The 25,119-nt window shown below is 33.0% G+C and overlaps 1 protein-coding gene and 1 long non-coding RNA gene across 24 annotated transcripts in view; one reads left to right on the top strand and one right to left on the bottom strand.

Moving 5' to 3' along the window:
• Positions 1 to 25,119, bottom strand: part of pum (pumilio) — a 685,135-nt gene that overhangs the window by 5,602 nt on the left and 654,414 nt on the right. For 9 of the 23 annotated variants that reach the window (XM_074127672.1, XM_074127673.1, XM_074127675.1 and 6 more), the window contains 11 exons: positions 16,454 to 16,664; positions 13,451 to 13,590; positions 11,376 to 11,420; positions 9,459 to 9,591; positions 8,245 to 8,382; positions 7,826 to 7,918; positions 5,666 to 5,782; positions 3,133 to 3,731; positions 1,515 to 1,757; positions 1,259 to 1,421; positions 995 to 1,163 (listed from right to left, as the gene is read on the bottom strand). In XM_074127672.1, coding sequence (XP_073983773.1) covers positions 995 to 1,163; positions 1,259 to 1,421; positions 1,515 to 1,757; positions 3,133 to 3,731; positions 5,666 to 5,782; positions 7,826 to 7,918; positions 8,245 to 8,382; positions 9,459 to 9,591; positions 11,376 to 11,420; positions 13,451 to 13,590; positions 16,454 to 16,664 — 2,051 coding nt within the window. The remainder of the gene's footprint in view (positions 1 to 994; positions 1,164 to 1,258; positions 1,422 to 1,514; positions 1,758 to 3,132; positions 3,732 to 5,665; positions 5,783 to 7,825; positions 7,919 to 8,244; positions 8,383 to 9,458; positions 9,592 to 11,375; positions 11,421 to 13,450; positions 13,591 to 16,453; positions 16,665 to 25,119) is intronic. The other 14 variants (XM_074127678.1, XM_074127679.1, XM_074127694.1 and 11 more) reach the window with 9 other exon arrangements.
• LOC141453996 (uncharacterized) lies at positions 8,312 to 9,580 on the top strand. Its single transcript, XR_012458363.1, has 4 exons — positions 8,312 to 8,515; positions 9,053 to 9,194; positions 9,275 to 9,355; positions 9,445 to 9,580. It is a non-coding gene; the product is annotated as an uncharacterized lncRNA (long non-coding RNA).

Raw genomic sequence — 25,119 nt, 5'->3', positions numbered from 1 at the left:
AAAAAAAAAACATAGCCTTGATGGTAACAAAATCTTTAATTTTATTTTGATAGTTTAAAGAGGGGAATTACGATAGCTTAGACCTGTCTGAAAAATCTGCGCAATATGTTCACGCACTTGTGGAGGGATAATGAAAATTTTAGAATAATTGAGAGAAACTAGAATAATTGCAAGAAAGAAAATGAACCATTTTTGAAGGATTGTGCTGGACAAACTTGAAAACTGACCGGAAACCTGGATGATTTGAAAGATACAATATCTCAGGACATGGATGTAGTAGATGTATAAATATAGAAGGTAAAAGTAAAGAGATGCCTATTTTTCAGGCAGGCTTTGCGTCCAACTACCAATTAGATAGACGGAGGTGATTAGCAAACTTATTTTACTATAAAGTTCTCATATTTTAACCATTAAATAAAATCCAAATTCTAGGACCCGGGATTCGAACCCACTAAGTAGCAATACAGATTACAGTGGAGTCTCGGTTATCTGTCACCCTTTTATCCGTCTATTCCAATTAACCGTCACTGTCCTCATTTTTTCCTTTGTCTTATAGGTACATACTCGTGTCCATCATTCGACACTTTGTTGGTTTTTTTTCCTAAAAAGATCAACCACAAACAAAACCGCCCACAAAACCGATTAGATGTCGCAGACATTGTATTCATTAATTCTAATACACAATAGAATGAATTGAATAATGAAAGATAGCTGACCTTTAAGGCTTAAGCGTATAAACGTATAAAATGTGTATACCAGTTAATACAAAGTTTTATACACGTTAAACAAAAGAATCAGGAAATTTTCCTGTTTTTTTCCATTATCCGTCTATTCGACTATCCGTCACGTGTCCGGTCCTGGTCATGACGGATAACCGAGACTCCACTGTACTTTGCGGGTCTCGCTTCTAACCGCTCGGCTACCGTGGCACATTAAAACTAAATATACTAGAAAGTTTTAATGTGAATTCTTGAAGAAGTAAATATTAACTTACTTGTCATTAAATCCACAAACTTCCTCAATGAGCACAGCTCTTTCAGCTCGAGTGGCATGAGTAACACATTTCTCAACGACGTTTGAAGCAAATTTATGCTGTGATAGAGCCAACACTTTACCACGCACAGCTCCTATTAATATGGCTTTGTCTTCCGCTTTTCCGTGTTCTATAAATAAATATATAACAAAAAATTGAAGTATATTTAATGTGTGGAAGTTAAAACTGAATTTTTATTGGGAAAATTCAAAGGTATTAAATTACCCAAAACATGCTGGATAACATAATTGCCATATTGATCTTGAATCAGTTGGTCGGTATGTTGATGTAATTCTTCCAAAATAGGAGCAGTTTGTTCCTGTGTACAATGTTCCAGGATACGCTGGATAACGCGACAACCATAAGGATGCGTTGATAGAGTGAATACCTAAATTTAAAAACAACAAAAAAAATTGCAATAATTTTCCTTTAATAATTATAAATTGTGATTGGCTGCAACTGCAATGGTAAAAAAACTCACGGTACTTGAACCAACCTGTCCTTGAAATGCGTTTATGATGAATTGTAATGCATGTGGATCAACACATTCAATACATTTTTGTACCACATGATTGCCATTTTGATCTTTGACACATTTTAATACATGTCCATCCAGTTCGCGTACTATCTCCACTTGCTGTTCACCAGAGATAGATTCCAATGCTTTCTGTATCACTCTGCATCCGTACATTTGCAAAGCTAACGGTAGTACATGGCCGCGAACCTGTAAAAGTAATTAATTAAATAAAACGAATGTAATATTCAATTTGTTATACGGCAAATTACAAGTAACCTTCATTAGAAACATATGATACAAACATAACAAATTAGGTGAGCTATCACAAGAATTTAGATAGACCGAAATCATATTTAAACCTATTTAAGCATGGAGTTACAAACACTTGCCAGGGATGAAATAGTTCCACAAGTGTGGAAAGTAGTACTTTTCCTCACACAAGGCAGGGTTGGCACGCACGAGCGAAGCGAGGCGAGTGCAAGTGCAAATTGCCGAGTATGAGGAAAATACTTTACACTCGAGTAAAATATTATATTTTTTCTGCAACCATTAGGGTTATTAACTTAAAAAAAACTAAACAGGAATCACTAGAATCCATTTTAAATTTCTATAAGGTAACACTATAACCTTTTTAACTGTTATAATTAAAAATATCTAATTATTTATTAAAGTATTATTTTTATTTCTATATTCCTTTCAATTTTTATTTTATTTTTTAATATTCGTTTTTTAATTATTTAGTTACGTTAAATAAGCTTATTAAAGTTTTACAGAAAATATTTAATAACAAAACTTCTTATATCAAGGAAGCACAATAAAGTTTTTTCACTCACTTGTGAGGAAAGTGACACTAATGGGAATTTTTCCCCACTAGTGAGAGAAGTTGGGCATTACACAGCTGATTTTAATTGAGTAATGAGAACATTTCTACATGGTTGCAGAAAAAAGCTATTTACTCGTACAATCAAGAAGGTATATTAAAACTGTCCGGTAAGACAGTTGTACAGGGGTTGATTGTCAAAAACTGCGTAACGTTGAAAAACACCTAACTTTGATTCAAAATATAGGGCAAATCCTCCATTAAAACTGTATTTTTTTTTTTTTTTTTTGCTATAACACAGATCTAATAGATTTCGAGAAAAAAGTTGCCGAAAATGGGCTAAAACGGTATTTTCAAAAATTGTTCTTGTTGTTACCGTTTTTGGAAACAACGTGGTTTCAAAGCTATTTTCATGAATGAGGTGCCATTTGATTCGAAATTTAGTGTAGATGTACCCTGTTAGGGGTCTCGACGCTACACATCGAATGGAAGAGGAGTTACTCAGTTCTAATTGATACCCCTTCTCGAAAGCGTTTTAAGCTATTACTTGCTTTTATCATTCCAAGAGAAGTGCAGAGTACCAGAAGAAGTTCTAGTATAGAGGGAAGAGTTCTAGCAGAAAGATAAGAAGTGGAAATATCCTAACGTCCTGTAGTAATATTTCAAGGTAAGCCGCCATTTCAGCAACTCCATAAAAATAATCAATTATATTTCGCTTATCAACTTACAAAATAAAATATAAAAAATTAAAATTGATCATACCTTTTGAGCCAGTGTACTCTTCTGATCTGGTGTGCCGAACTCAAAGAATTTTTGTATAACGTAATTTCCAAATACATCTGTCATGAGATTATAAGCGGCAGAAAGTATTTCAGTAAATACCAGCTGTTTCTCTGTAACTGTCGCTCTTTCTAATTTCTGTTGAATAAATCTTGAACCATGTTGATCTTGAGAGAATTCAACTATATGATTGGATAAATCTCTTAATTGTAGCGTTGGATAACGATTATTTCGAAAATCCTCTAATAAACGTGAACGTCCAGTTGGTTTAGTGTCAAGCGGTGAAGTGGCTAAAGTACGACTTACGCCTAATTTAGCAAACAATGAAGTAGCAGCCCCACCGCTACCAGTTCCTGCGCCACTTCCAAATACTCCGCCACCAGACTGTGGTCCACCTGTTGATGGTACCGCACCGCTGCCACCGCTTCGGAATTTAGCTTCAGCGCCCGGTGCGGCTGATAGTAATGATCTTCCGCCGGTCAGGCCGCCCAATTGAAGTCCACCACCAGTTGAACCTAGAGGAGGAGGTGTTACAGAACCTGAAGGCAAACCAAGTGGGCTAGCGGAGGCTGTGACAGTACCTAGACAAAAATATAGCAAAAAAAGAAGTTAAGTATCATTCTTTACTTGAAAAACAATAATCATCTAACATATAGAATTAAGAAGACCAATTAATATCTGAAGATAAGACTTTTTATGCTGTATATTAGAGTTACAATCAATTCCTACGTTCAATTAAAAAAAAAAACTGTGGCTGTGTCATGGACACGGCCGTGTGTTGTACGTGAATACGTTTACGTAACGGGTTATATTTTTTAGATAAAATATTTTTATTTATGTATTTAGGATGAAATCAAGGAAACAAATCGAAGATCGAACACAATCTATGCCTATACAGTCCGTTGTCGATGTAGAAGCGATTTCATCATCCACCTGCATAATTTCAACCGCCACAGCTGCAGATGTACTGACACCGTCGTTGATCCGCTCGGCCGCATTCATTCTTTTACGTCCCCGGGACACAGCTTGAATCGGTCATATGGTGTTTTATTATTACCATTCGATTGTTCTTGAGAAGCCCTTTCCAACCGTATATGATCTCTATATTTGGTTTTGGCTTTTCGACGCGTATATGCCGAAATTATATATTTTTGATAATATTTTTTTATTCTAACACCTTATTTACTGTCACTATTTTACACTAATGTTTTGAATACAATCGATAGATTGTGACGACAGCGGACAATTAAAACTTAAAGGAACATCATAGCTTCTCCGAGTCAAAAGTTATACTAATTGCAAATCTCGATACGCAGCAAAATGATCTCAAAATGGCGACGCTTCCCTCTTCACCGCGCGCGATGCGTCACAGTCCTCCCTTAACATAATGAATTCTTTGATCCTTTAGCTATCCAGCGGTCTAATTTAATTTTGGATGTAGACGATAGTTTGGAAACTGAACAGGATCTCACACTAGGAAATCCAAAATTAAAAGCATTTCACCAAAACCCACCTCTCACAAATGTATAATGCAAAAAATTATTAAGAAGTTAACAAAAACATGAAACTTATATTGAATATTTACAATTCTTTAACAAAGAAAAATAAAACTAAACCAAATAAATGAAGATCCAACAAAGAGTAAACTAAATTTTAACTAATAATAACAGGGAAGGGATTAGCTATGAGGTTAGCATACTGGACTCCCACGCGGAGGTCCCGGGTTCGAATCCAGCTGCTGACCCTTAGATTTTCTCTTCCTAGGAGCTTCTTACAGCTCACTGTGCGGTGATGGACAGTGTTGTCTGTAACGAGAGAACACTGTCCGGAGGCCGGCAGTGCACTGGAAAAAGCTCCGGGCGCCAATAACCTGAGATGTTGACGCGCCTTAAATAAATAAATAAATAAATAAAAAATAATAATAACAAAGGCAGGCCTTGAGAAATGGATATAAATGCAGAAACCAAACGTCAACACCGAATAACTTGATTTGCTAACAACAACAGAACTAACACTAAATAATGCCATGTAAATTTGTACTTCTATTTATAAAATACAAATATAAAAATATTATTTATTTAATAAGAAAAGGTTAAAAAGCCACTGGATTATAAAATAATATTAATTTGTATAAATAAATATTATTTTTTATAGTGGCCTCTTATTTAGCACCAAAAAAAAGATGGTATTATTTTCAAATAGCTCGCTAATTTACAGGTTAGTGTGTCGAGAACAAAGTGTTGCCAATGGAAATCTTTATAAAAGCTAGTCTGCTTTTATAGGGAATAGTCGTAAATGAAGAAGTAAAGAATACTATAAAATGTGAAACTATAAAAGAATCAAAATCTTCAATTTTTAAGAACACTGTATTTAATCAGTTTAGAATTATTATTATTACTTATTTATTTTTTGAATCACTGGTTCACCAATTTTAAAGGTAACCACAGCCAATTCCATTACACTTCAGCAGATTACTTTTATAATATAATTTTGTTTCAAAAAATTAATTCTATACCTAGAGTACCGTAGCTCTGCGGCCATTTTCGTCCATATTCAAGCGATGGTGAATAGGCTGAAGTATTCCTGTCAAATGAATCTCTTCTACCAGTGCTTCCAGTTCCTAAGCCCAATCCTGTTCAGATAAAAAAGAAAAAGTGTGAAATAAAATAGGAATTTAAAAATAAAAATATATAGATAATTGGACCAACACCTGATCAAATTGTTTGCAACGTGCGTCTGAAATGACAATTATTGTATGTGATACAATATACATGTAATTCCTACCGAACAGTTTTAATATGTATAATTTTATTATAGATATAAATGATAATTTTTTTTTTCATTAAAGACTGACGAGTGATTAGTTTTGATATAGCTTTGCTTGCTTTTAAAATTCTTACTTCTTTTACTCTACTACAAGGAAGGTAATGTGATGCTACAACTTTTCCATTTTGAGTTTTCAAGGGATATTTCAATTTTGAGATACCAAAAAGTGGTTTTCACGAATTGATTAATAAAAGTGGGTGTACTTTTTTTTAATTTGTACCCACCTTAAAGGAAAAACGAAACATCGTTAAAAGTAGTAATTTGATATGACGTTCAGGTACTAACCAGAGGTAACAACAATTAGGTTTTGGTCAAAATTGGTTAGCCGGAAAAATAAATCGTTTTTATTTATTTTTTTTCTCAAAATGTTTTTGAGGAAACTGCTTCCAAGATTCACTATAAATCTGTACTGATGAGGGTATTGTAACTTTTAGTAAGAGCGTGTGGATTACACTTACCTTTAATGTGCCAATAAACCCTGTTGCTTAATCAGTTTAATAACCACAATAAGAATCAAAAGTGGAATATAAAACAATTTTTATTTATAAACTGACCAAAACTCAAGATTCCTCAAAAATAATATCTTTTATAAGAACTGCTATTATCTTATTATTTTGAACTTAGGAAGGAAGATTTGCGAGGAATCGGTCAAATAAAACAACTCGTCTCTTTGCCAACGTTTCGACAAATATATTGTCCTCTTCAGGGCATGGCTATGCGGGTTGGTTGAGTTACAAGAAACTAAGAGCCCCTTATTATTACAATATATTCTTACATGAATATACAAGAACTCAAGAAACTATACGGAGAACCCGACATAGTTTCTTGGTATCAAAAAAGGCAGGCTGAGGTGGGCTCGGCCATGTTGAACGGATACCCCATCACCGAGTTCCTAAAAAAGTACTATATGGACACCCGGGAGACGTAGAGATCTCCCAGGATAAGACGGTTAGATGACGTAGAAAGAGATCTGCGAAAGGTGGGTTTTTAGAAGATGGCGCCTGAAAGCCGAGGATAGGGAAGTGTGGCACTCTCTCTTTGAATGAGGTCCAGGTCCTACTATAGGACTGCAGCACCATGGGAAGAAGACAGAAACAAACTGACGGGAGAAATTAATGATATTTTTCATCTTTTCTTGTTATCCCATTAATTCAATTCTATGGCCTTGGCTGGAATTCGAATTCCAGTACTATAACACGGTTTACTATCCTTCGGCTCTTACCTAAAGCTATAAAGATCTGACATTAATCGGTAAGCTTGTTATAGAATGAAGCATACACAATTAGAGTTTGGTGTTCTAAAGGAATCCATTTTTTTATTCTGAATGTTCTTTCGAAATCCAAACCAACTTCAAACTGATTTATGATTGATCAGATCAGTCAGGGAAGTAATAACTATGTACGTGCAATGAAAGCCGCTTAATTTGCATGCTGCAAGCAAATTTTAATAAATTTGTAATAATTTTTCAGTACTGCAAATGCTTACTAAATAAAGAAAATGCAATTGGCAATGAAAACAATTTGCCAGATGAAACAGTCCTTAGTTAAATGTCTTTGAATATAATAGGTTTATGGTTGGACTGTATGGTTGGATGATGTAATGAATTCTTTTACAACATGATCACCTATTCAAGAACTTAAAGTTGCACTTTCCTTGTTTGCACTTTGTTATTTGAAGGCTTAAATAATAATAATAAAAAAAGAAGATCTATTTTCTTCTAACTAATAACTCGTCAATTAATAAATAAATAACAAAATCTAAATAGATAGCATTTTAAAACTTTACATTTAATAATTAAAAGATTTTGTTTAAAGAGTTAGCATATAAAATAAAAGTTGGAAAAAGCTACCTGCACCAAGAGAGGAGGAGAGACTGGAGGTTAGTGAAGCCAGATTGTTTGTGTAGGCTCCAGTGCCACTGGCAGCAGACTGGGGCGGTACACCTATACAATATCGCACTCCATTCACACTACATTTCTTGTTATTACACCAAAAATATTATTATATACAATAAAAAAAAAAATTAGTATTTAATTACAAATTATCAATAGAAATATTTACACCAAATAAAAAAATTAATGTATATATAAAGGAAAACTATAACCAGAATGTACATGCTTGTTTCAATTGTTATTGCCGATAATTAATGTATTAATAATTTAGTTATTTATAAAAACCAATTTCAAGAGAATATACAAGTTAGTTTAATAGTAGTTTTCACTTATTTTTTTGTGGGGGGGATATGATCGAGTTTTTAGATGGGAAGTACCTGATATAGCAGTACCATTGGCAGTGGGCGTGCTGTAGAGAGAGGCCGGTTGGTTACTGCTGTATATAGAGGAAGGAGGTGTTGTTATCTGTTGGGTTTGGTTGCCTAGCAATCTCATGCTGTTGCCTGCTACACCAGCTAAAACATAACCCAACCTAGTACTAGTACATCTCAAGGTCACTCATCATCTGTTGCTTTTATTTTACTTAAATTTCTTTTATTTATTTTGATAGGAGAACATAATGTTATCTACATAAATATTATTTACAAGGTAATTTTTAGTATATACACTTATTTTATTGTATTAATTATAATTACATTAATAACAAAAAGAAAAAAATATTTCCACCAAAGTTAATTTGTCTTTATCTAACTTTTCATTTAGCAAATTTGATGTTCGTAGTAAATAAACTCTGTGAAAAAGTTATTAGTAGAAAGGAATCAACAAATTTTCTTTTGCTTTTTGCTTTAAAATTTAATCCTGTCTCTTTTCCAAAAATAATCTAATGTTGGCCAAAACTGATAAAAAGAACTATAAAGTAGATGTTACGATGAAGGCTTAACGGTATAATAGAAGATTGATGATTTTAAATTTAAGTCGTACGCCTTAAAATGTTACCACCATCTTTAATTCACCAAATTTCTGTGTAAATGCTCAAATGGATTATGGGTAGTAATATGGCTGGTGGCAACCATTTCCACGGCCTGTTTGATATTGAAAAGTGGGACGAGTTTTTCATAACGTAGTATTTATGTGTAGTTTATTATTATTATTATTAAATTTTAATCAGTATTATTTTGACTATAGAGTTGGAACGAATTTTGATTTGGTTAAAGTTTTCTCATTTCTACAATTGAATGGGCCCAGAAAACTTTACTAGTAACTTACTCTCTTGACAGCTCGGCAGTATACATAATTTTGAAATGCTAATTCTCTGGATGACTGAACAGTAAGATGAGTAAGATTTTACTTAAATTCTTTTTTAATCTCAACTCTTATTAATCCTTTCTTATGATCTTTTTTTCACAGGATTTATCCCACAACTGAATTATTATCTCATATACACATTAATAATATTAATAGCGGAAAATATACAGCTTAAAAAAAAAGGTAGATATTGTGCCAGAAAGTTAATACTTGTATCAAGAAAATGAAAAATCGAACATTTTTTGTTTATTTTTTTTTTTTTAAACAAATAGTGGGCAAATCTTACCAGGATTTGGATTGACAAGTACTGGCGCGGGTGATACTAGTCTAACTGGAGTTCCACTCCCAATACCACGCATAACTAAGGAACCATTTTGATCATAATATGCAGGAATCACTTGATACTGGCTAGCCTGCACCTAGGCACAACAAAATAACACAGTAAAGTAATTGTTATATTAAAATACAAGTTATAGAAACATCGAAAAATCTTAATTAAAAATTAGAAAAAAGTATTTACAAGATTTTTTTTTTTATAATTAAAGGAAAATAGATTTTTTTTAAAAAATAGACATGCCAAAAGGAAGGCAACAAGGTTTTTTGCTTCTTTTTTGATCGCCCCCCCCCAAATAAAATCAATAAAATCATCAATCATTAATTATTTTAAAAGTATTTTATTCATGGGGAATATTAAAAAAAAAATTCATGATTTTATAAAAACAATAAAAAATAAGTTTTATTTCATATCACTTAAAAACTTTTATATGGGACACTGAATGCAATGGCATTTTATAATGTGAGTTTACCAATTAATGCTGAATAATAAAACAAAATTTAAGAAGCTCTGTTCACATGGGTTACTGTGTTTCAAGCTTATTTAATGAAAACACCTAAAAACAGAAAATGGAAGCATGCTAATTTTTGTAAAATTAAAAAAACAAAAAAAACTTCTAAATAAATAAATGTAATATCTAATTATTAACTATTGGGGTACAGATGTACAGCACAGTCATCAGGGCAAAAGGTGGAAGAAATGGTAAAAATTCCATTAACATTTATATAAATGGGTTATTCCAAGTAAATATTAGTGAATAAATCTTTCATTTTTCTCGTATAGTTAGAGCAGGAGAGCTAAGTAAACAGATGCTGGCACCGCAGGAAAACAAACACTGTAGTGCAAGGCAGTTTGGTAAATAAAAACTTTGAAGCTAATAAGGCTACTGCCACATAGATTTAATGACGGATATGTACGATCTAAACCTAAAAGAGCTACAAAATATATATATAAAAAAATAAAAATGTGCATGCAAAGTGTTTGAAGTATATTTATGCGGACAATATAGAGTTAATGAATCGTTTCTAAATGAGTTCTAAAATAAAATATATATATATTTTTTTTAATCATTTGTTTTTGTTTGTCTGTAAATCATTAAAGAATTTATAAAGAAACTGTAAAAATAAAGCAAAAACTGATGTGAAAAATCCTAGATAATTTTTGGCCAAAAAAAAGAAGTCTTAAATTACAAATAAGAATGATTCCATTCGATAAACAATTAATTTCATTAAAACTAATTAAACATAAACCGAAAAAAAAATAATGTAGAAAAATGTTAAAAACGATCAATTTATAATTATAGTAAAGCGCTTTAAAATAAATAAACAAATAAATAAGATGGGATCAGAAATGAAGAACCAATGAAATTAGTGAATTTTAAATAGTTGTGCAAACTTCAAACTACCGAATAACAACACCAGAATGTGCTATTGTGTTAAAAGTATTGGGAGACATCAATGCAAACTGTTCATATCGTTAGGGCTGGGATGCCGAGAACCCTGTAGAAGTGATTAACCATTAACCACCAATGGGTTAATCATTCCATAATTGGGCAATTTTCAATTAATTTCTTTAAACATAAAAATTAAATTAATAAAAAAAAAATTATTATTTGGGAATAAAAAAAAGTGTATAAGTTCCCATGAATGTTTTTTAACACCTAAATTACGAATATTAAAGTATGACAAAAAAAAAAAAAAAAAATAAGAATTATATTTTAAAATTGGAGCAAAAAAGCTTGTCTGTTGTAGAAATGAACTATGAAAGTTTACAATTTGACATTTAAAGCTAAGGGTAAAATAGTGTTACTTTTAATTTACAACACTATCCTTTTGACATAGATCAAAATGAGAAATTCATCAATTCTACCTTAGCCTGTAAGTCACTTTCAGTAGTCCTTTTCTCCCAGTTTACCTGAAACGGGTTTTGCCTTTAAATCATCTACCATTATTTAATAGTTTCTTTGTTTTGAATTTGTTTTTTCAGTTAAAATATTTACAGTTTTCTCTAAAAGTTGTATAGCACATATAAATTTATATTTCTTGTATTATTATTACTATAATTAATAAATACAAAGTAAAGGTAAAACAATGCCTATTTTTCGGGCAGGCTTTATGGACGGAGGCGATTAGCAAACACACTTTACCATAAAATTCTCATATTAAATATTAAAATAAAAGCCAAGGCCTAGAGACCAGGAATCAAATCCCAGTACCACACAATAACATATTAGTTTTGCAGGTCTCGCCTCTAACCGCTCGGCTACCGTGGCGCTTCAAGCTGATAAATAATGAACTAACTTTAGTCACAAACCAAAATGGCATACTAATCTTAGAGAAAACTTTCATTATTATGGTTATTATTACTATTATTATTATTTTTTAACAAAAAGAGAAATTATCAAACTTTAACTGTATAATTTTTTTTAAAAAAAGAATCATTCTGTGCAACTATAAGCAAGAAATTGATTATAGTTATACGAAATGTTTGTATTATTCAATCCTTGATAGTAGGATTGTGCCGAAATATTAGAATTTTAAATGATACAAGTGTTTTTATTAGGGAACTCATTAAAATTTAATATTTTTTTCCAGTTTCTCTAATTTAGTAGAGATCCATATATTAGCGAGCTTTTAAGAAAAAAGTTTTTCATCTAATTCGTATTGAAAACTGGTCAGGAATTTTTTTTTTGTTTTTAAATGGAGGCAGTTTGTAATTTTGTAAACACAAAACTTTTCCATTTAACATTTAATTCCTACCTCTTTTACAGAAGTAACCGATTGTAACCTATTTGAGGTTGGAATTTACAATAAAAAATGAATAATCCGTGTAATGATATAGTGAAAATGATTGGACATGATTACTTCGATTGATAGATATACACTCAAGGGAAAAAAAAAATTTAATACAGTGCACCCTTTATCGCGGGGGATCCGCCATACAGTCTCCGAAATAAAAAATAGAAAAAGATCCGATTGTTAATAAAGGCTAAAGAAACGGATTATTTTTATAACATTATTTGCACTATATAACATCAAGAAAAGGTTTAATAAATTTTGTCAAGGACGTTTCAATAACACTTCGCGTCAACAAATTTAATTATGCCTAAATTTTAGATTATTTCTAAACAGTAACTTCAATTATTTCTGGTACTTATAACCTAGCAATTTCATGGTTGAATTACAACTTTAAATACCACCAATATTTTGTTAAGTCTTAAAGCAAATGATATTCAGTTTACACCAAAATTTATTGATTTTATTTTTGTTTTTGCTTTGAACCTGAATGAAACTATAATTATACGACTAATCACAAATCATGTTTGGACGAACTAACTAATGCCTCTTTTCACTTAGCAAGATACATTCATACAAAAAAACAAAAAGAAAAAACAAAAAAAGTTGAATGTAAACTATAAATTTCAACAAGTTAGAATTTAACCAAAGATTTTAATTAAAATTAGGTTATAAAGGTGTAAATTAATCTCTTCTTACTTTGCTATCTGCTCTAACTATATTTTAGGTCAGGGATTTGACTTTTCTTTTTTTAGTAGATGAAAAACTCAAACGCACAGGTGTTTGCCCAACATACTTCTTTATGATGAAGTGAACCCATTTCGACCAATCAATCAAGTAAGTTTTCTTTGTGCAGATGAAATTTGAAACAGCAACATTATTTCGAACACTCAATCCTAATATCAAGAATTGTAATTTTTTTGGTTTATCAATTAAATCAATTTTTTTGGTTTAGTGCTGAGAAACTTTTTTCTTTTCTTTTAATGACTGATCCCCTTAAATCAATAATCAACTTTTAAAATATTTTGCTATAATGTTCAAAGTAATAAGCTTTAATGATAGAAGCATTATTATTGATATTTTCCAATTAATTATTATTTATATAGATTAAAATAAAAGTTGACGCTCTTGTCTAGACGTTTGTCATACTTGGGTAAGATTGTTGGCAGTATCTGTGGCCGATGATGGTGTTAGTGGCCTTCTTTGCTGGGTAGTTGCGCCTTGCTGAATGATATTGGCTGGATATACACCCCATGGTACGCCGTAATATTGTGGTACCACTGTAGGTCCTGTAAAATATTAAATTAATTTTATTTTAATAATACAAAGAAATGATTTCAATGTATAACCTTGTAATAACCTTTTAATTATAACTTTATAATTTTGTGTGTACAGATTTTTAAAGGGAGGTTATTTTTTGGTTACAAGGATTCCTAAATTTATACCAACTGAAGATTACACATTTTTTTATTTAAGTTTACTTTTAACTTTCCTGCCATAAATGACCTTGTACTATAAATAATACTAATTTATACAACAAATTATCCAACGGTTACGGTTAAACGTTTTTCTCTTCTTCAGTTTTTAACCAAAATCACACAGTCAACAATCTAGCACGATGGAAGTGGCGAACCTAAAGCGATGGTAAGACTAAAACTCCGCATGTTTGTTTGTGAGTGTATACCATTAGAGCTGTCCTACGTTATCAGGGCCTGAATCTGTGGATCCAGTTCGCTGAGCATCCGGCTTGCAACACACTTATTGCTTGGTACTAGGATGGTGGAATACTGCCTGAGGCAAACAGTAAGAAGTAGCACTGCACTGTAAGTATACTTTGTGTTGGTAGCAGTGGAAGAAATCTTCTTTTTAGTACCAGGGGAGCTTGCTTCTTAGATCAATCTCTCCAAAATTATGATCAGCTGTTTACAAATATCTAACTTTAATTGCAAATAAGTCTTAGCTTGTTTAAAAGTTTAGTTACAGAAACCATTCATCAATTTTTATGCAATTAATTTATGATAAAAGTTTTGATTATTTTAATTTTTCTCTTAACTTAATTGCATCAGTTTTCTGCAAGTAAAGATTCTAAAAAGTATTCAGCTGGCACCTTTTAGGTATAAATTCACGCAAAAGGAAGATTATTCGATTCGGTTTAACCTCGATAATAGCTATATCCTGTGAGCACTGAACCAATCAAAGCACTGAATTCCTGCACTGAATTGAATCAAAACACTGTACTGCTGAGTTATTTTGGCAATACTTCACTAACTCAATGAACTTTCAGGCGGAGGCAAGGGCTGGCGCGTACAGACTAGCGGGAAATGGACAATGGAGGCGCATTAGCTCCTCTATTGGACTTATGAATATCACAGGCAAGGTCATAGACATGGTTGGGGTCAGCGTCTGTCCTAGATACAGTTTCGTGACTCCGTTTCAGGTGATCCTCAGATCGAGGACTGAATGGAGGGTATACTGGACAGAACAGTGCCAGAAGGGAGCCATGTGGTTTACGGATGGCTCCAAGATGACCTGCGGGACCGGAGCTGGAGTGTATGGGGCTAAACCTAAGGTACTCATGCCACCGTCTTTCAGGCCGAGGTCTTTGCCAATAAAACTTGCGCAGGGGAAAATCTGCGAATGAATCTTAGAAATAGGGAGATTTGCATTATTTTCGGACAGTCAAGCGGCACTGAAGGCCATCTCTTCCTTCAGAACTCCCTCTTCCCTGGTCTGGGAATGTAAAAAGGCCCTACATCAGCTGGCTCAGCACAATGAGTGCCGGGCCATGTGGGGATTAAGGGGAATGAAGTAGCTGATCAGTTGGCCTAGAACCAGTCCTGGGGGTACAGTTCGTGAGGCTCTCAGTGATTGGATCTGGAGAGAACATGAAAAGTACTGGGTAATGCTTCCTGGGGTCAAACACAGTAAGAGGGTTATGCCCTTGTTGTGCGAACAAAGAACCAAAGTGAACTCTAGGTTTGGGCAGAAATCAGATCACTCTGATTACAGGCCTACTCACAGGGCACGGAAGGTTCAGAAAGCACCTGCACAAGGTAGGGCTTATTAGCTCGGAACTGTTGTGCAGATTGTGGTCAGGAAGAGGAAGAAACGGCCTCTCACCGGTTATTCGATTGCGTTGCAGCAATCGAGCGGCTGCGCTACCGATATTTTTGGTACCTTCAGACTATAGGAGATTATAGCGCAGAAGGAACTGGTAGGGAAAGCTCTCAAGCTTCTTAGAAGGGGAGGTTTCACCTACTAGACTTAAGGGAAGGCACAATAAGCCTCTTGGTGGCTGTCGTGGGGCATGGGTCCCGTCCCGCCGTTTAAAATCTAACTCAATGTACTGGGGCACGGATAGCACAGTTACAAGTGGCCAGGATACGTTGATAAGGAAAAGCAAGAGATTGTCAATGCTTGACGAGAAGAAAACTCTTTTCATAGGGGCTTCTTGCAGGATTTATTTGGGGGGAGAATGGAAGGAAACTGACAGAATACACATCCTTAACTGGCTGCAATGCTTTAGACAAGAGAAAAGTAGCAAGATGTTATCCTGGAACCATCAGAGAACTGTAGAATCAGGGGGAGTACTGTGGAACACAAGTAAAGGAGACAGAATAATGTATAAATACCTAGTGTTTATTGTGTTCCAGAAATTTTGCTGACAGAAAAACAAATTACATGAAATGTCTTGAGATATACTCGTATGTATACGTACAAAAAGTGTTGTGGCACTTCAATTTTTGAATACATCAAAAAAGTAAAGGTAAAAAGAGCAGACATAATATCTGAGGTTCAAGACTGTCTAGACATGTTGATAAAGGATAAGCGTCTCTAAAGCAGGAAAAAAAGGAGCTATGTTTCCTTGTTAGAAGGAGTTTTACTAAAGAAGGACATGTCTTCTAAAACATTAAAATGATGGAGGTGATCAGTAGAAGAGTTACGAATGATTGATGGTATGATGATTTCAAACGATCCTTCTAAAACTTCATGGTAGAAGCCTTAAGCTTAGCCTTAATGCAAATCCAACACTATGGATGGTTAAAATTACAAGATGATAAGATACCTTGATGTAAAATATACTATAAGAAAGTAGAGAAGATAAGTGGCTGCTAAATGGGGGAGCCAATTTGGCAGAATAAGGTGAATTACCAGCTATGACGTAAGGCTCCTGGGGGTTGATGATGTAGGGTGGTCCGTGCGGTGGAAATGTGGCGGCCGCAGGAGCGGCAAGGCCGGCGGCTAGCTGTTGCTGTTGCGTAGCTGCCAGGTACTGCTGTTGTTGGACTAGTTGAAGCTGTTGGGCCGCAGCGGCCGCAGCTGCCGCACCGCCCGCACTCTGCTGTTGTCCACGGAACAACTGCTGCAATCATATCAAAATATACCAAGTTAGACATGTTTTATTTAATTAATTACAAAGAATTCATAAATAATTAAAAGTTTTTCCATCAGTTTTTCTTTTTTCCCCATCCTCACACACAAAAGTTGAAAATTATTTTCATAATATTGGTGAATAAATTTCTCCGGCAGTAGGAAAAACTTCATTGTTATAACAATAACAAAAAAGTTTTGCTTTCGTTGATGAATGGAAAGCAGTAAGCTTTACATAGATGACAGCAACTTCCCGACTGTGTAATATCAAGTTGATCTTTTGAGGCAGAATAATAATTATAAATACAATGGGACTCCGGACAACTTGGAATTTTGTTTGTAAAGTAATACAGAAGGCACTGGAAACTACTCTGAGTTCTTTTTTTTAAAAAAATAATGAATCTTCTCTACTCGAACATCCTTTCCTCTTGTAACTTAAGACCGGACATAGACTAGCGTATAAAATGTGGCTGAAACTAGTAATAATTTCTTTTCCCTTTGGCTGAATAAATCAGCCACCAAAAAACCAACACTTTCCCAATGGTGGCACAAATTATTTTATTTAATTTTTCGATAAATTATATTCGTTTATTATCTTTGTGGTTTTTGTGATTCCAGAAATTTACACATTGATTCTATCCTTTCAGCAAAAGGTGGAAATTTGTAAAGAATAAAGGCCTTGGACACACAGAAAGCGGTCGCAGCGGTCTGCGATATGGGGACGTCACACAGGACGCGATATCGGTTTTTGAGCGGTCCACTAGTTTGGTTGCTTCCTTCTTGAGAATTAGTAGTGCGTTTTCTTGTTCTTGGTTTTAATTTTTATATATTGGAGTATGAGCTCGGACGAAGAGCAACAAACTCCTTCTGCTATTTAGCTTTGGCAAAGCAAAAAGTAGAAAAGACGAAGTTGGATGCATGAAATCAATAAGAAGAGAGAACAATTAGGTGAATACCACCGCCTTAGGGTACGTTCACAACGGAGCTGTGAGCATAGATGATAGCGGAGATGATAGCAGTGATGCATCAGCGCTTATAGAATAACCTAGTACATTCTTATGTGAGCGTGCACAACGAAGCTTCGACTAGTGACTCATACTCGCTGCTATAAACGAGCATAGATGATAGAATTGAATTTTTCATTTTTCTGCTAGCTGAACTCCAGTATCGGAGCTTCAAAATGGACGTCGAAAAATTATTTAGTGCTGTCTTTACTCATTATTTTTGGTTATTATTTTATTATTTACTTTTAAACAATATTTTGTTTTTTAAATCGTGCTTACATTTATTTTTATGTGTATTTATTTGTTTTTCCTCAATATAACCTTACCTCAGAGTTAACACTAGTTTTTCTTCTATAGTTATAGGATTTCCATGACAATTTTTCCTACGTTTTCTTAATTTTGACCTTATTTTTTCTAAAATTTAGTCAAATGTGGTTGGACCCATCCTCACATATTCAAAAAAACGATCCGGATAATTTCTAAGTTCCTTATATAAATAGTGAAATTCGCCCAAAGTACTTCGTTTTTTTACAATATTTATGGTATGTACATGATATTTTCTACATCTTTTTTTTTTTTAAATATACCATTTGGTTGCTGGTGAACATAAAAACTCTTCTTCACTACTCGGACATGTTGCATGTATCACAGCTCCGTTGTGCACACTAATCAGCGATTATATTTTACTCTATCAGTTATCATCTCTGCTATCATCTATACTCACAGCTCCGTTGTAAACGTACCCTTAAGTATCGAACTGGAGTCACATGAAGATAGGTTCTTCTAGTACAGGGGTCGGTAACCCGCGGCTCGCGAGCCGCATGCGGCTCTTTTATCCAAATTTTGTGGCTCTTCAGCCTATGCAAAATAAATTGTTTATTTCAATTTTATTGAAAGATATGAAAATTTTATTAATTACAGTAAAGATATTATTTCAAAAAGAATTTTAAATGAGATGTTTGAAATTGAATAGAATTATATTAAAATACAGTACGTAATTATAAAAGACTGCCGCCATTTTCATTCAAACACAGGTTTGGTTATTATTTATTTGTTTATTTACTTTACAATATGTGAAAATAAATGTATAAAACATTTAAATGTTATTGAATATCATAAAATAATAATTTATGAATACAAATGATCTACAGATTGCTTTACACTATCATCCTTGCGGCTCTTGGTATTATTTAAGAAGAAATGGCTCTCTACTTAAAATAGGTTGCCGACTCCTGTTCTAGTATTTTCGTATGTCGCGAGTATGAAATTAAAAATGAGTAATAAAGTTGCTTAACATTGGAATCTTTATTTGGTACTTGCTAGGTGGCAAGGCGGTCACATTGAAATCTGTTATTTTGTACTCTACCAGATCGCTTATCGTCTCGACAAAGACTAGCCCGCTTTCTGTTTGTCGGAGATGATGCAACATCGTGTAATACCGCCTGACCGCCTCGGTCAGAGATCGTTACTCGCCGCGACAGACCGCTTTCTGTGTGCCCAAGGCCTTAAGGTTGATGAGGAAAAGATTATCAACTAGTTTGTATTCATATTTTATTATAAATATGTATTCATATTTGGGGCATTAATTTTAAAAGTCATTGCCTTAATATATAGTTAAATCACTAAAATCAGGGAAGTATTTATGTATGAAAATGTAGTTAAATATATTATTAATTACTAGCCGTTCACACGTTGCTGAATTTGAACAGAAAGGCAGTTTTGATACCTCAAACATAATGTATTAATGACCAAATGTATACAATACATCGAAATGAAAATTAACAATAAAATTACCCCTACTTCAGAGTACAGTAGTGTCCTTGCAAAGGTATCATTTCTACATAATGTGAAAAATTCAGTTAATGTTGTTGGCGGTGGTGACATTGCTCTTGCACGTACATTTTCTGATGTAAAATACACACGCTGTCCATTTTCAAGATGTACTGCAAAATGAACAACCGTTGGATATCGCTCATGAATGGAAAATGATATACAGGTAATACGCCATACAGCCTCATTGCTACTTATGAAGCGTCCCAGTTGATATTGGATGACTTCATCGTTAGATGCAGTTGTATTTTCCTCTCCAAACACTGCCATATCGCTTCCTTTGTTCACATATTTGCAAATATATTTTATAGCTTTCACTGAATTGCAGTACCCAACATTTATGTGTGCGTTATACGTTTTTAGTAGTAATGGAGAATATGGTACTACCCAACGATTATCAACGTCAATAGTATTGTTGAGTTCTTTTAGTTTAATGGGTTTTCCACCATCTTCGGTATAATTTATTCTCGAATTAATAATTGCAAAAAACTGTTTTTCATTGTTTTCATGGTTACACTTTTAACAAATATTACTAATTAAATGTTATTTTGATATTTTTGGGATATTTGTTCGGGTGCACCTAGAACCCCAACTCTGATTTAAAAAAAAATTTGCAAAAACCTTCCCGGGGATATACCTAATAATTTCCCAAATTTTCACGGCGATTGGATGTATGGTTTTTGAATCTATCGAGTACAAACAAACAGACACACATTCATTTTTATATATATAGATTATGTTTTTTTTGCTACATGAATATCAGACTAGATTGACTACTGTATTTACAATTTTATTAACAAATAAAGATGGCGATAAATTTTGTTATAAAATGCTAGAACTGTGAGGCACTGTCCACAATATCTCACCACTTGGTTAATAAAATCTAATGCTCAAGGCAGTCTTGGCAATATACGCTATATTTTTCTCTGAACTATAATGGTTGAAAGAAAAAAAAAAAGGTTATAATGTATAAAATCATGGTGCTACATGTCACAGCAGAGTTTTGATCAAAGTGTGAATAATTAACACACTAGTTAGATTGGTCAATAATTTAATGTGATTAGGGAATACACGGAGAGAACACTAATTCAAAGTGACGGAAGACAAGGGACCACTAACCGACACTTACACCCTGGTGGTATGTAGGCTAACTACCCTAACGCTGTTCTCTAGTATAAATAACTTCCAACCGTAATCAACCATACTGCATTTAATAAAATGCTTTTCAGCCTATACAATTTACTAGGTAACAAATTATACATAATTTAATTTTCATAACAAATAAAATGTCATCCTTTTAACATGACAATATCAATTTCCACAATTCTGAACAATATATAATAAATTTTTTATTTGAATTCTTGTCAAATATCACTTTTAAGTAAAAATACGATATCATGATGTATAGTATATAAATGACAAAAGAAATTATCGTACATCCTGATCTTGCACAAAGTCTAGGCAACATCAAGTTCAGGCATTTTAAGAGCCTAGGGAAAGAATTCAATATTATGTTTGAAAAGAACAAATAAATGGACGGCATTTTAACCGTGCAGTTGTAGACATTTGGAAAAAATTGTCTTTTTGAAGTTTTTGTTTTATCAAAAGTTACTTGTTTTTAATGCGACTTTACAATTGGTTTTTAATTTTCAAAATATTTAAACTGACTTCTTTGCAGAGCCAAAATTTAAATTATTTGTTCAAGTATTGGTTCCACAGAACTGAAACAATAGGTTTTTAGAGAAAATTTGCTCATTTCTTTGCCATACAATTCTAAAAGAATTACTTGACTCTTGTGGAACACTATCCGATTGCACAAGGTATTAGTAGTTATGATATCGGTAGCATGCAAGATTGTGTAAACTGACAATGCCTTCTACAGTCAAGAAAATTCTGTTTAAATCATCATAATGTGTCCAAAATACATTATGTATAACGTAACAGTATTTTATGTAATACGCCACTTTATTGACTGAATTCATTACACTGTTCTTTAAAACATAGTTGATTTTGCTGGGAATCTGAAATGTTGGTAATTTAGATGGTGTTGATTGCAGAATACATGCTGAATAGTCGCGTAATTTATTTTACAGGTCTAAACAGCTGCCCTGGACCTTCCGGATACTGCTTATCTATATTGTCATACTTTAAAAGTTAATAAAGATATTTATATTTATAAAAAAATCACGTATTTTTTTGGCCAGACTTGGACTAGGTGTTTAAGCTAATTTCATTTATGCTGAATTTTAAAGAATTTAACAAGTCAAAAGTGGGTTTTTTAGCAATGCCTTCTATAGAAAGAAATATCACACATGAAAGATGAACGGATATTCCTCTATAACAGTGGTTCTTGCCAACCATTTTAAGACCAGGGACAATTTTAATATTTTTGTTGTTAGCAGGGTGGCCACAAGGTTCAATATCACAATAAACTACTTTTAGATTTTCAAAATAAACTTCAATTAACATTGTGATTATGTTTTCAGTTAGGGGCCGTACTTAAATTACGTAACGCAATTTAAAGAGCTTTTTAATCCCTCCCCCCCCCCGATGTAACAGATCGTAACAAAATGTCAACCTCCCCTCCCCCCCTAGCCAAATGTACGTAATTTTTTGTTATGGAATATCGTCATTGCATAGTATTTAATTAAAATCAAACATATATTTTTTATTTATTACTTATTTAATTACATTATCACTTAGTATGAAGGTTGGCTATAGTAGAATTTGGCGCGAAAAATATCGTTAGTATTTTTCCATTAATGACCAAAAAATTATAGATTCAATTGGAAAAATTACGTACAAGCATTAAAAAAACCCCTCCCCCGAACCATAACGAATGGTAACAATCGAGCCTTACCCCCCTCCCCCCTTGCGTTCGTTACGTAATTTAAGTACGGCCCCTTATATTAATGTGCTTTTTGAGCTTGAATTTTCTTAACAAGAGATTGGTAATCCTGGAATTGATGAGATTACTCAAAGTGACAAGCACATCATCATTTGCGTTTTAGTCGACTCCTGGACTTGTTTTTAGGTGCTCTACGCTCGCTCGACGTCCCACTCACCGCGCCGTCGCCGCCATGTCAAATAAATATATTATTATTTTAAAAATGTTAAGTGTTTCGCGTACCATATTTCAGTTCTTGCGGACCACAGGTTGGGAAACACTGCTCTATAAGAATGGTTGCAATTGAAAGAGTAAGATTGATATTTTTTTTTTTTAAACTCTATTTTAGAGATCTAGCAGCGAAAAAACGTAATTCTGTATTCATAGTTGCAACACCCATATTATTCTTTTTGGGCCTCCACCAGCAGAAGAGAGAACCAATCAAAACTCGCAGTTTAGCGCACGCAATCCTATGTAAAATCTTCATCCAACATTTTAGATACTTATAAAAAACAATTTCGTTTTTCGTAACGAAAACTTTTTATCAATATTTTTTTTGTAAGAAGTGGCTAACTACGATGAAAAGGATGTTATAGGAAAAAGGTTGAGTCATTGTTACACTATCACACAGCTCGTCCAAAAATCTTTAAAAAAAGACCTCTATAAATAAAAATAAAAAACTTATGTACTTTAATACCATCGGCTCAAAAACTTTGGTGAAAGGAGATTATTAAAACTTTAAGCGGTTTTGGCTTAGAAGTTAATAACCAAAACTTACTAAACTAAATCTTCGAAGTTTTGCAACTGGTTCAACTGCTTCCATTATGGTGGATTGGATAGAAGCAAGAGTTCCATCTTTTTCTTACAATTATTTTTGAGCTACTTTAGTTTCAATTTAAGTTTTTTTCGCAATAAATAAATAATTGTTTAAAAAAATCATCCAGGAGAAGCTTGGTTAGAGATAAAAGGGGGGTTTTTCCCCCCCAAATGTGCAAAAAAAAGGGGAAAAGAAAAATGTTCGTGGAAAGCCTCAGTGGTGTGTGAGAATTGGCAGCAAGCCGCAAAGTTAGTAATATTTTTCAACTTTCCATAGACAACGGCCAATTCTTTTTTTTAAAAAAAAGTAATTGAGTAATATCTTTCGCTAGATTTATTTTCCCAAATACAACTTTGCATAAAGTCTAGGTATCTTGGACGTGGATCTTTTTTCTCTTGATTTTACTCGTTGCGAGATTTTGTTTTCGCATATATATTTTACTTTCTGGGAACACAAAAATTTAGTGATTTTCACGCATGTTTGCGCATATTATACTTTTTGTGCATTTTTCACGGAAACGATAGCTATGATTTTCTACAAAAAAAGTTAGTATAGTGATCATAAACAAGTAAATCTACAACTTTTAAACATTTTTCCCAGAAAATTTTGATTCAAAGTTAGGACCGGTAAAAAAAATAGCATTTTTTGGTTATCTACGATCGTATTCATTGTTACACTGTTAAGAAGATAATATTCAAAAGATAAAATAATATACAACAGATAATATATAAATAATTTAAGGTAAACAAATACACACATAGAGGTACAAAGAACGGTGCACCATTTTCATGGTGAGTTTAGTCAATTGTAAACAATGTGTTTATTCTTATTATTAAATGATTGGTTCATTTTTACTTTGTTTACACACAAAGAACATATTACTAGAATGTTTATTAATTGAAATAAGTTAATTTATAGAACGGTGCACCATTTTCATGGTGAGTTTAGTCAATTGTAAACAATGTGTTTATTCTTATTATTAAATGATTGGTTCATTTTTACTTTGTTTACACACAAAGAACATATTACTAGAATGTTTAATTGAAATAAATTAATTTATTTCAATGCAATATAATTTTTAACTAATTATTTAACAATTTCTATCAAATATCCTAGTATATCATGACTGTGAGCCACTCGTATATTCATATGGCATTAATCCAGATTTATAACTTTTAATTTAAATCATTTTCCAGGAAAGTGCAGTTTTAGAGAGCAGCACTCGGTGAGAGGGAGATAGCCTTCCCTGTAAGGTTACATTTCAGTCTAATGTATTATGTAGGTAAGAATTAAAAAATGGTGACTGAGAAATGTTCAGAGTTTAAAAGGAAATTTGAGTCTGAGAAGTTCACTACAGACTTATTAAAATTTTATTTAGAGAGTTAAGTATGCAAGTAAGAAGCTTATTGCACTGTTCGGCTCACCAACTGAACTTTATTAGTTGTAATCTGCAACAGGAAGCCGACAAGTTCAAGGTTTTGTTTACCTTTTCTTACTATTAATAAGAGCATGTATTGATTGCGGCCCTGATCGATTGGCTGAAAATTAAACGTAGTGAAAGATGTATTGTATTAGAGAATAGTCAAGAACACTGAATTAGCAGCCATGCGCAAATTAACTTAGAAAATGGTGGATCTATGACAGAACATGAGAAATTTGATTTGACTCGTTTTTCGATTAATTAACCAATATTAAACAATTCTATGCGATAGTCTTACATTCAAAGTATAAATCGCAATGTATGCAAATTATTTATTTTTGGTGTTTTTGAAATTAAACAATTTTATTGCATAATTCGATAATTCATGAAATACCTATAAGGGAAAAATAAGTAAGAAAAATTCTAGTTGTATTTTTCATATAAATAATTAACGATAAAGAATTGACTAATTACAGTGGCTTATTGTAA

The sequence above is a fragment of the Rhodnius prolixus genome, unplaced genomic scaffold, assembly GCF_049639745.1.
Source record: "Rhodnius prolixus isolate KJV_2025 unplaced genomic scaffold, Rpr scaffold_9, whole genome shotgun sequence".
NCBI lineage: Eukaryota > Metazoa > Arthropoda > Insecta > Hemiptera > Reduviidae > Rhodnius > Rhodnius prolixus.
The sequence above is the reverse complement of the archived record's forward strand: the minus strand, read 5'-3'. Positions and strand labels throughout refer to the sequence as shown.